Here is a 12,484-nt window from a genome sequence, read left to right as displayed (position 1 = left end):
AGTCATTTTGTTTATTTGTTTGTTTGTTTTTTTATGAACACAAGTTTTCAAATCAGGTGAGAAAATACTTAGAAGTGTAAGTGCTGGAATTGTAGGAGCATCTTTAGCTTTCTATGAAACTGCCAAACTGCCTTTCAAAACAGCTGAGCCATTTTGTATTCCCACTAGCAATGAATGAGAATTTGTGCTGCTGCACATCTTCCCAACAATTAGTATCATCAGGGTTGTTTTTCTTTTTTTAATTCAGCAATTCTAATAGCTGTGTAGAAGGTATGGTTATCTTCTATCTGTATATATTTTTGGTGAGATGTCTGTTTGGATCTTTGGCCCTCTTTTCATGTGCTTTGCAAACATTGTCTGCCAATCTGTGGCTTGTTTTTTGACACTGTCAATAGAGTCTTTCATAGAGCAAAATTTTTAAATTTGGTAAAATTAATAATTTATTAATTTTTCATTAATAAATTATGTTTTTGCCCTGGCCAGTGTGATTCAGTTGGTTGGAGCTTCATCCCATAAACTGAAAGGTCACGGGTTCAGTTCCCAGTCAGGGCACATGCCTAGGTTGCGGGTTCAATCCCCAGTCAAGGCATGTACAAGAAGAAAAATAATCTATGTTTCTCTCTCATGTCGATGTCTCTCTCTCTCTCTCTCTCTCTCTCTCTCACCCCCCACCAGAAGCAATGAAAAAGGTCCTTAAAAAATTAAATAAATCATATTTTTGGTGTTGGATCCAAAAATGTATCTTTTTATTCTAGACAACATACTTTTTCTACTATGTTCTCCCCAGAAATTTTATAGTTTGCAGTTTATATTTAACTGCATATATAGTCTGTGTCTATGTTTATTTTTATTTTTGTATGTGAATATCCAATTATCACAGCACTATTTTTATAAAAAGACTATCATTTCTCCATTGAATTGTTTCTGGTCCTTTGCCAGTGATCAGTTTACTGCGTGTTTGTGGGTCTCTTTTCAACTTTCTTTTCTGTTCCATTGAGTTACATGTCTATTCTTTCCTCAGTATGATGCTGTCTTGATTACTGTAGATTTATAGTGAGTCTTAAAATTGGGCTGGGTGAATCTTTCAACTTGGTTCTTTTTCCTGTATTCTGTTGCTTATTCTAGATCTTTTGCCTTTCCATGTAAACTTTAGAATCAGTTTCTTAATATCCAAAAGTAGTTTTCTGGGATTTTCATTTGGATTGCATTAAATATATAGAAGGAATTGACATCTTAAAAATATTGTCTGACTATCAACATGGGATAATATGTCTCATTTATTTAGCTCCCTTTTTATTTCTTTCCTTAAAAATTTGGAGTTTTCTGTGTGTATATTGTTAGATTTCTACTTATGTATATTTTGGGGAGTACTATTTTAAATGAGAATGTTTTTCCCTGCATTTCTTATCCCAATCAGTATTGTCAGCAAATAGGAAGCAGCTGATTTTTGGTGCATCTACTGTAAACTGCAAACTTGCAATTGTTGCTTCCAGTAGTTATTTGGTTAATCTTTAGGATTCTTTATGTAGATATTCATGTCATCTGGGAACAAAGCCAACTTTATTTCTTCCTTCTACATGTGTATTCATTTTATCTCCTTTTTTGGGGAGGAGGGTCTTACTGTGCTAGCTAAGACTTTTGGTACAGTATAGATTAGGAGTGATGAGAGGAGACATCTTTGTCTTGTTCTCAGTTGTAGGAGTAAATTGTTTGGTTTCTCACTATTAAATATGACATGTGAAGGACATTTGTAGATATACTTAATCAAGCTGAGGAGATTCTTTTCTACTTTGTTAAGAGTTTGAATCATGTCTGTTTGGTTTTCTTCAGTGTTTTTTCTCCTGCCTAATTTATAAGATTATATAAATTTTTTTCTTTAGCTTGTGATGTGGTGAATTACATGGATTAGATATTGGAATGTGGAAATAACCTTGCATTCCTGGAATAAATCCTGCTTGACCATGGTATATAGTTTTCTCTTCCATTGTTAAATTCAATTTGTCAATATTTTGTTGAAGACTTTATGTTTTATTTACATTAATGAAAACTATGATTTTACAGTTTGCCTTTCTTTACATTTCTACCTGGTTTTGCTCATAGAATGAGTTAGAAAATATTTCTTTCCTTTGCCTCTATTTTCTGAAGGAGTTGTCAAGAATTGGTACCATTTCTTTTTTAAATATTTGGAAGAAATTACTGTTATATCATTAATGTTCTTTATTGTGGTAAAATATCTTTCATACAAAATTTATCATTATAACCATTTTTAAGTGTACAGTTCACTGACATATATGCTAAAGGCACTAGATCTAAAAAAAATATGTAATAGTTAATGGATTAAATGTTTTTTAAACATCAATCACATCATTTCTCTTAATTTCTTGATCACTGCTTCAGGCTAAACTTGTGATGCTCTTGTCTGTGTTCCAACAGTTTCATCAGTTACATGGAACAAAGAAATCAAACTCGTGTTTCAGAATTTATCCTTCTGGGGCTCTCAGGAGAGGCAAAGTTGCAGACACTCGTCTTTTGTCTGTTCCTATCCATGTATCTAGTCACCTTCATTGGAAACGCCCTCATTATCTTGGCTATTATCACTGACTCCCACCTCCACACACCCATGTACTTACTTCTCTCCAACCTGTCCTTTTCTGATATTTGTTTCACCTCCACCACCATCCCAAAGATGCTGGTGAACATCCAGACACAGAGCAAAGCCATCACCTATGAAGGCTGCATCACCCAGATGTATTTATACATGCTTTTTGGAGGATTCAACACCATCGTCTTGACTGTGATGGCCTATGACCGGTTTGTGGCCATCTGTCACCCCCTGCACTACGTGGTCATCATGAACCCCCGGCTCTGTGGCATCCTGCTCCTGGCATCATGGGTACTGAGTGTTCTGGATTCCTTACTACAGGGTTTAATGACTCTGCGACTGTCTTTTTGCACAAAGATGGAAATCCCTCACTTTTTCTGTGAACTTAACCAGATGGTCCACCTTGCTTGTTCTGACACCTTCCTCAATGACCTAGTGATGAATTTTGCAGCTGGACTTCTAGGTTTTATTTCACTTACTGGTATCCTTTTTTCTTACTACAGAATAATAACCTCTGTTTTGAGAATTTCATCAACTGGAGGCAAGTATAAAGCATTTTCCACTTGCGGGTCTCACATCTCAGTTGTTTTCTTGTTCTATGGTACAGGCCTTGGCGTGTATCTTGGTTCTACTGCTACCCAAAATTTAAAGGCAAGTGCCATAGCCTCAGTGACATACACTGTGGTCACACCTATGCTGAACCCTTTTATCTACAGTCTTAAAAACAAAGACATAAAACAGGCCCTTAAAAAACTCTTCAGCTGAAAAACATTCTCTGCGTTCAGTGTCCTGTTTCAGATTAGAGAGTTGGTCATTAGTAATGGCTTAAAGTACTTGAATTAAGTCACAATATTTTATCAGTTTGTAGAAATATATCTGCATTTGTGAGTATCTTATTTACATGGCCTATTCTTATTTTTTAATACATTATAAATAACCACTTCTTCAGTGTTTACTTTAGAAAAATGTTGAGCTTCCTGATTGTGTTCTGTGAGTATAGAAAATACATTTAATGCTTGATTTTTGCAGTAAAATATTTAATGCAGGAGACTGAGTACTTATTAAGTTATAGGAAAGGTGGAGGAATGAAAGTGTGTTGTTGCTCCTGTCAAAAGCAGCTGCCTCTCAGATTACCTGCTTTAGGAAAAAAATAATTTGCCATATCAAAGACTGTGTACCAACAGTGAAGGTCAATGTTAACTATTTCAAGATGACAGCACATGTGGAACTGAAATCAGCATTTAATTAACTCTATAGTAATTCACATTTAGTCTCCAAGATCTAACTCTCTCTGGCAGGTTGAAAACATAAATTCAGTGAAGATAAAAATAAAAATTACAATCTGTGACCCTTCTATTATTTTGTCTCTAATCTATGTAATCCCCCTAAATAGGCATTATTCCTTTTCTATTAATGTTTTGATAGGCAGGACTACTTTTAGGACACATCCCTTGTCAGCTCCTACTATAATAGCCCTCACTTACAGATCATAAAAGTAATGCAAATATTGTCAATTGCCAACTTTGTCTTTTCTAAATAGTCGTCTCAAAAATAAAAATAAAAAAAGGAAGGAAAGGAGGAAGGATGGGTGAAAGGGAGAGAGAAATAAAGGAATAATAGAGATATGGAATAAAGAAAGAAATAGAAATGATGAAAAATAGTAAGAATAAAATAAAGAAAGAAAAGCACTTATGTCTAACAGTTGCCAGGTTCTGCAGTATGAGTACTCTGTGGCCACTGTTAAGCAACCAATGTGTCATAATATAAACAAGGAGTGGGACAGAGATGTGCACAGTGGGCCCCCAGAGAATGTCATGGGCCAGCCCTCTCACAGCACTGCCAGTGGGTAAGGTAAGGAGGGAAACGAGGCATGGATCTGTGCAGTCTTGTATATGTCCTGCCTATCTGATTGTTCCCTGACCTGAGATTCTAAAATCCCTATCTTTCATTTTCTTTCTGTAACCTCTCTAGTGCAATTAAAGGAGCGAGCACAGTCCACGTTTCTTAAATTCTGATTCCCAGCAACATCGTTAATCACGTAACTACACCAAAATCTTACATCCAATAAGCAGTTCTTTCTGGGTGACTGCAGTTGATAAATCATACAACAGATTTTGCACTGAAAGCTGTGGACCACTAGCCTACTATTTTTCAATGAATACAACATTACCATTGTCCTCAGTGTTTCAGGTTGAAATGTCAGTTCTCAGATTTCTATCTTGGAAGATATGGGGTTTTCTTTTCCAGTCCATTCTTGTATCAGATCATTTACCTGTCTAGGTTATTTTCTCTAAGTAGAAACCTCTTTAAAGGATTTTGAGCAGAATCTCTGTATGTGCTCACAAAATTGTCGCACGGCCTGCTAGTATACTTTTCAATGACATAGAAGGACTCTCAGAAGAATATTATAAAATGGACAAGCTAAGAAAGTTGACTTTTTTCTGCTATCCTCAGAAAGGTGGTGAAATCATAAGGACTTCACTGAAATTGTTGACTCCATGAACACACCATGTTTTCTGAAATCCAGGTGTTAGGAGGTACTTGCCCTAAGTGTCAGCTCAAGACCTGCTGTGCTGCTCGATCTGCGCTTGTTGAATAAATGACAGGCACTCACTTCTTAGCACCCGTGCAGCTTCTCACGTGGTAATTTGCCTCCACGCCTTTCAAATGACTCATCATCTCTCCAATTCGCAGAATGGATGAAACATGGAATCTGCCTCACTTTTGCCTCCTGAGTCCACCGTATGCACATCCAAAAAATAACCCAGTAATCACACATAAAACTCTGGGTTCCAGTGAGAGTGCAGATACACTTCCCCAATTAGTGTCTCTGCAGTGCAGGTACACCGACCAGGGGAGAGAGGAGTGGGTGCTGACTGTCAGTCCACCGTATTCCCACACCCTGATAACATGTAGACTTGATGATGGATGACAAACTTCCTTTACATTGTGTGTGTATCTTGGGAGGGGATGGTTATTCTTTCAAAATTCCATAAAAACATTTCCCTGTTTTCTTTCTAATAAAAGATGACTGGCAAATTATGGAGTAAAAGATAAGAGACTTTTATATTTTAGTTAACTTTATTGGGGTGACATTGGTTAATAGAGTATACAGGTTTCAAGTGTATATTTCTATGACACATAATGTGTATACTGCATTGTGTTCCCATCACTGAAAGCCAAATCAGATTCCATCACCGTATATTTGACCCCTTTTAACATTTACTACCCTCCTACCCGTCTTCCCACTGGTAATCGCCATACTGTTGTCTGTGTCTATGAGTTGGGGTTTTTTTTTTCTTGTTTATTCATTCATTGCTTTCAGTTTTATATCTCACATGTGAGTGAAATCATATGTTTCTTAACTTTTTCTGTCTGACTTATTTCATTTAGCATGGTATTCTCAAAGTGCATCGTATTCATGTTGTTGCAAAAGGTAGTATTTCATCTTTTCTTATGGCTGAGCAGTAGTCCATTGTATATATGTCCCATGCCTTCTTTATCCAGTCCTCTACCGAAGGACACTCCAGTTCTCTCCATGTCTTGGCCACCGTGAATAATGCTGCAGTGAACATAGTGGTGCACCTGAACTGACACATCTCCCAAGAAGACACAAAAATGGCCAAAAAATACATGAAAAGATGTTCAACTTCACTAGCTATTAGGGAAATGCTAATTAAAACGACAATGAGCTACCACCTCACACCGGTTAGAATGGCTGTTATCAACAAGACAAGTAAAAACAAGTGTTGGAGCGGTTGTGGAGAAAAAGGAACCTTCATTCACTGTTGGTGGGAATGTAAACTGGTACAGCCACTATAGAAAACAGAATGGAGATTCCTCAAAAAATTAAGAGTAAAGTCATCATATGACCCAGCAACCCCTATTCTGGATATTGACTTGAAAATTTTTAAAATATTTATTCACAAAGATAGTATGCACCCCTATAATTCTTCCACATATTCCTATTGTTTTTCTTTCTTTTTTTATTGCAGTGATATATATAAAACATAAAATGTCCCATTTTAACCATTATTAAGTGTGCACTCAGTCAAATAAGTACATTCACAATGTTGTCCAAATATCACTACCTTACATTTTCATTATACCAAACAGAAATTCTGTATCTATGAAGCAATTACCCCTCATTTCTGTAACCTCATCTTGCCATAATCTCCTTTTCTCTATGAATTTGCCTGTTACCATCACAGTATTTCCACCTCATCATTTTATCTATGGCTTTGATATAATATGGTCATCACATTATTCTAGGATGACCTTTCCCACAGGGTGGGCCTGATTCTGGACGTCACTTGCCATAAACCCTGCACTCACTCTCCACTGATTTTAGAATCAACAATCCTGTACCAGAATATAAGACTCTCTGTCACCTGGTGGCCACCCACATAACTAGGCTCATGTTTCAGTTTCTATCTTCTGCCCCTCATTGTTCATCCTGTACTAGTAGCTATTTTTCATTTCCTAAATACACTTTAACATTTCATTATACTGCCCAATGGCTTTCCTGTAGCATTTTCTGCTGTGTGCTTCTTTCCTTCTGCATCTGGAATATAACTCCACTTGTCCTTCCCACTTCAGTGCAACTCTGAGCTTGTCTGGGGAGCCTTCACTGACCTGCAAGAAGAGTCGGCTACCTGGGGCTCATTTCAGCAAGATCATACTAACACCTCACAGCATTGCATTTATTTACTTACATGACTTTGCCCAAGACTAAACTATGAGCTTCAGAGAAGGAACATCTTACTATTTTCTTCATCCCCAGAATACATTTTAGTGCTTACCATAAAGTAATGGCTTAATAAATACTTGTAGAGGCTACAGAAACAGATGGTTGAGTGAGGTAAACAGATACGTCCTACACAGTGAGAAATGAGAAACAGTGCAGAAAGGGCAGGGAGGCCCCATGACAGAGGCTAACACCAGAAAGGACAGATGGGAGAAAGAGGATATTCTGGCATATCCAGGATCTTCCTGCAGATTCAGGAATACAACATTCATTGTCGGGTGTCTTTGTTATAACTCCAAGAAAGGGCAGGGAGATGGGACCACCCATGAGACCTCTGGAAGACACAACTGTGTTTTCTCATGATCGGAGGTTGGTAGAGTACACGTGAGAGCATTTAATGGAAGCATTGAAGGGTTTCTGCGGCTTCAGGAGCTGAATTCCCGTGTGCCTCTTAGTGAAATCTTCTTTTGTCTTGCTTTTCCCTAAGAGATTTAATTGCCTGGAGCTGGGAGAGAAAAACAGAATGCAAACTTGTGCCAGATTTAGTCCTGGACACCTCTTTGCATTCTGATCTCTTTGGCCTCTTTCCTCCAAGAAGGAGGTCACCACTCTTTAGATATGGATGTTGTAACTACATACCTATCAATAATTACTTTAAATGTAGAAGGATGAAATGCTCTGATCAAAAGACATAGGGTGGCTGAGTGAATAAGAAAACAAGACCCAAGTGTCCACTGATAGACGATGGATGAAGAAGACGTGGTACATGTATACAATGGAATGCTACTTGGCCATACAGAAGAATGAATTTTTATTCTTTGTGACAACATGGTTGGACCTAAAGCGCATTATGCTAAAGAAAATAAGTCAGATGCAGAAATCAAGGACTGTATATTATCTCTGTCTAAAAAGCAGAGTTTATAGACTCAAAGAACAGGTTTGTGGTTGCCATAGTGGGGGTGGGGACATAGGAGAAATGGATGGAGAGGGTCAGATGGCACAAACTTCCAGTTATAGAACCAGTAAGTTTTGGGGATATAATGGGAAGCAAGGTGACTATGTTTAATAACACTGTACTGTATATTCAAAAGTTGTCAAGAGAGTAAATTTTAAAAGTCCTCATCATGAGAAAAACATTTTTTGTTACAGTGTATGGTGACGGATGGTAACTTGACTTACTTGGTGAATCATTATGTTGTACAGCTGAAACTACCATAATATTAAAGGTCAATTATATCTAAAAGGACCACACACACATTTATTATCGTTCAGTTCTTAAGGTCACGGGTCCAAAACATGCTTCATTTCATTAAAGGCCAAGGTGTCTGCAGAGCTGCGCTCTTTTCAGGGGGCAGTGAAGGATGATGTGCTTGCCTGCCTTTCCCTGGTTCTGGAGGACGACAGCAGTCCTTGGCTCGGCGCCCGTCTCCGTCTTCACGGTCAGCAAAGGCGGGTCGAGTCTTCCTTGCATCACGCCACTCTGGCGCTGACTTTTCGGCCTTCCTCCCTCCCACTTAAGGAAACGTGATTACTTTGGGCCCACTCAGACAATCCACGATAGTCTCCTGACCGAGGGTTAGCTGGTTAGAAACCTTAATTTCATCCACAATCTAATTCATGTAGCCTGATATTCACAAATGTTGGGGTCCAGGAGGTGGACGTCTTTGGGAGGCCATGATTCTGCCTGCCATAGTATGTGACACAGTTTTGGCAAAGACATGTCACTGGAAGTCTGTGAGGTAGAACTTTGGAAATCCTCTATTTTTAATTAAAATATTTTTAATTAAAAATTTCAATACAAACTGACATAATGAACAATACAAGCATAACATTGAGCAAAACACGGCAGGCACAGAAACTATTTACATGCAGTTCAAAATAGGCAAGGAGTAATCTGTGCTGTTCGAACTTTGGGGGTGGGCAGCAGAGGTGACTGGATCTAGGCACAGAGGAAGCTACTGCGTGGCTGGACATGTCTTATTTTTGGCCTGGGTTATAATTACAAGGAATATAGTAGGTTTGTGAGAGTGTGTTGAACATTTGACATGATAAATTTCCACATGTATGTTGCACTTCCAAGAAACATAAAAAAAGAAAAACCCTTCTCGTGCCCTCCAACACTATCCCCTTATTCCTCCCAGACTTCCTGTGTGACTAATAGATTGAGTGTTTGGAGGTAGAGCAGCTATTCTGTGACCATGAGGACAAAAGACACTCACTGGGAATCATGGAGCATAAAAAATAAGGCTAGTTCTTTAACAATATCATGAGACTGTCAGAATAGCCCTGAACTCCATCCCTAACTCTACACATGTGATGTGCAAATAAATAAAGTTTTAATTTATTGAAGGATATATTGTGGCAGAACTTTCCTTTACTTGAAGCTTAGTGCCATCCCTAACTCAACACACTGTTGTAATAAGTGTATTTTTTTTTTTTTTTTGGGTAATTGCTGCACACAAATGGCTCAGTTAGCTGGAACATTCTCCCATACACCAAAAGGTTGCACGTTCAGTTCCCAGTAGGGTATGTACCTAGGTTGCGAATTCAATGTTGGTTGGAACACATAGGGAAGCAACTAATCAAAGTTTCTCTCTCACATTAATGTTTGTCTCTCTCTCTATCCCTCTTCTTCTCTCTATAAAATCAATAAACATATCCTCAGGTAAGGATTTTTTTAAAAAAAGACTTCAGAAATTAAAAGACCTCCAGAAGGTAATTATTAAAATAAACAAACAAAAAAATGCCATAGGGAGACTAGATGAAAATTTAGAGATGTTTTTCTCTCCGTAGGTAAATACTTAGTGGTCAGAGAACCTGCCGCCCCCTGAGAAGGAAGCTGCCCGGGCACTTGCACCCCAGCTCACTGCCGTCCCTGCCCGACCCCTGAGTCTCCGGAGAGTCTCATGCCTCCTCAACCCGCACATTCAGGATATTCACAGTGGAACTGATACAGCATCTCTGCCACCTCTTTCAAATTCCACTTCTCTGCCGTCTCTGCATTTCAAATATCACCTCCTCCAAACGGGCCCCCACCCCCAGCATATACAAGGATCAGACTGGAAATCATTATGAATATGTTAAGAGCAGGGAAATAAAAAGAAAAGCACTGTGTACATGAGGAAGCCAAAGAAGATGGTGCCAGGAAGGGAACAGCCCCGTAGCTCTGTTAATCCATGAGTTAAGACCCTGGACTCTAAAAATCTGAAAAGAAAGTTTTATTTCTTTTCAGCCTAGAAATGGCAAGCTGGGGGCAAGGGGCACGACTGGGGGTGTTCACATTCAGAGGGGTAAGACCCTCCAGAGTCGAACTTTCACGTCTGCTCATTAAACAGATTTTTACTCTCACCTTCTTCTCTAAGATCATTCAGCTGGTAGGGAGGGCGTGACTCAGAAGTAAGACTTGACTGAGTGGAAGGTGACACAAGTGGTAGACTGTTTGCAGAGGTGGCCCCACTTCTTCGTCTGTTTCCGGTCTTTGGCAATGTGACTGTGAAGCTCTTCCCACCCAGAGCCCGAGCCCATGTTTCCACCCCTAAATCTGGGCTGGATTTAGGATTCTTTATCTCTTTTGGCCGATAAATATGGTGGAAGTGGCAGCGTGTTGCACCGGGCCTTGCCATTTTGGCTGCTCTCGCTTGAACGCTGGCTCAGCCGTGTGAACAATCCAGGTGGGCCTTCCAGAGGAGGAGGGGCCATGCCCCTCACTTATCCCAGCCAAGGCCTCCCTAGATCAGCCACAATAGCTGAGCCCCTAATGTATTGCAAAGCCCAGCCAGGGTCAGCAGACACACCCCCGCTGACCCAGAGCGGACTGCAGACTCAACAGAGAGAGCGGCAGAGACCAGTACACCCCGCCCCTATACAAACCCATTAGAAAATAAGGAATTGTATTAAACTATTTGTTTTTCAGGGTGACTTGGTACACAGCAATAGCAAACTGCTACTGCAATGAAAGTGAACAGAACTGAGGGAAATTGTAATAATCTGCTACTTCTTACTGTTAGCATTTTACTAATATTGGAGGACTGCATTCCCAATCATGCTTTTATTCAAATGTATTTCAATAACTGCGTAAAAGTGAGCCCATTAAGGTTCCTTTCCAGGAAGTCTGGACAGGGTGGCAGGACATGCATGTCTGTGCAGAAAAATGTCTGATCCTTCCTCACATGACTGGGCAGGATTTAAACTCCTGGGTGATTCATTCTTGGATCATATGGACTGAAGACATCCCTGCGTGTAAAGGAGATACAATGTATGATAGTCACACTGGCCACGCACTCTCCTTTTGGTGGATTTGAAAGCATTTAGAACAGGGAAGATATTATACTTAGAGCACTAGAAGGAGTCACATTTATAGAGAGCACGTTGAAAGTGTTCAAGCTGAAACAGGAAAGTAGTTCAGGAAAAAGGACACAAAACCCTCCACACAATTCTTCACTCCTTACACATGCACATCATATTCCAAACTTCAGTCAGTAGATGTGCAGCGTGAAAAATATTTTTGTATAATAATAAATTGGATGGGTATTTTTGCTTCATCATATTTAAGGGCATTTCTTACTTAACCATATTAGAGCAGCCTATTTAGTAAAATGTATATTTCTTAGTAGACCCTTCTTGTTCCAAGAACAAGAACATGTATTTGACAGTCGATTTTTGCCAGTGGCTGTGGTAGGCATGTGGACACACAGCTGAATAACAGGATGAAGTAGGTAAAACCAGGAGCCCTGCTATAAAACCTACTAGCATGCTCAAGTCTACAGCATCAAGAAGCACAGTAAAGGTAGTGCTATAGGAAAATAATGACGAACATGTAAGTGAAAACCGTGCTCTCACATGTTCCTCTACAACAAAATCATGTAAGTGCCCTCAGTAGCCGAGTGTGGTTCAGTCCAGAGGAGTAGTATAATTCATGACTATTCTTCCAGTAAAACAATAGACAAATTACTTGGAATGACATATCTCATAAGAAGATAAATTAGGCTAAAGTAATTCACGTTAACCCATGAGATGCATGAGAATTTCTAATTATGTGGGGTCCAAAGATTGTATTGATGTGTGCAAGAGCTCTGAGGTTTTGAACCCTGCACTCATGGGCACTTTTCAGCCTAGTACAGCTGGCCCTTGAAAGC

The 12,484-nt window shown here is 39.2% G+C and overlaps 1 protein-coding gene across 1 annotated transcript; it reads left to right on the top strand.

The window, feature by feature from the left end:
* Positions 1-2,446: 2,446 nt before the first annotated feature.
* LOC129061585 (olfactory receptor 7A17-like) lies at positions 2,447-3,367 on the top strand. The gene has a single exon (XM_054562292.1). The coding sequence runs from the start codon at positions 2,447-2,449 to the stop codon at positions 3,365-3,367; it is 921 nt and encodes a 306-aa protein (XP_054418267.1).
* Positions 3,368-12,484: the final 9,117 nt, after the last annotated feature.

Source organism: Pteronotus mesoamericanus, unplaced genomic scaffold (genome assembly GCF_021234165.1).
Source record: "Pteronotus mesoamericanus isolate MK-2021 breed Mesoamerican mustached bat unplaced genomic scaffold, CSHL_Meso_final scaffold_636, whole genome shotgun sequence".
Lineage (NCBI taxonomy): Eukaryota > Metazoa > Chordata > Mammalia > Chiroptera > Mormoopidae > Pteronotus > Pteronotus mesoamericanus.
Note: the sequence above shows the minus strand (reverse complement) of the source record. Positions and strands in the feature narration are given on the sequence as shown.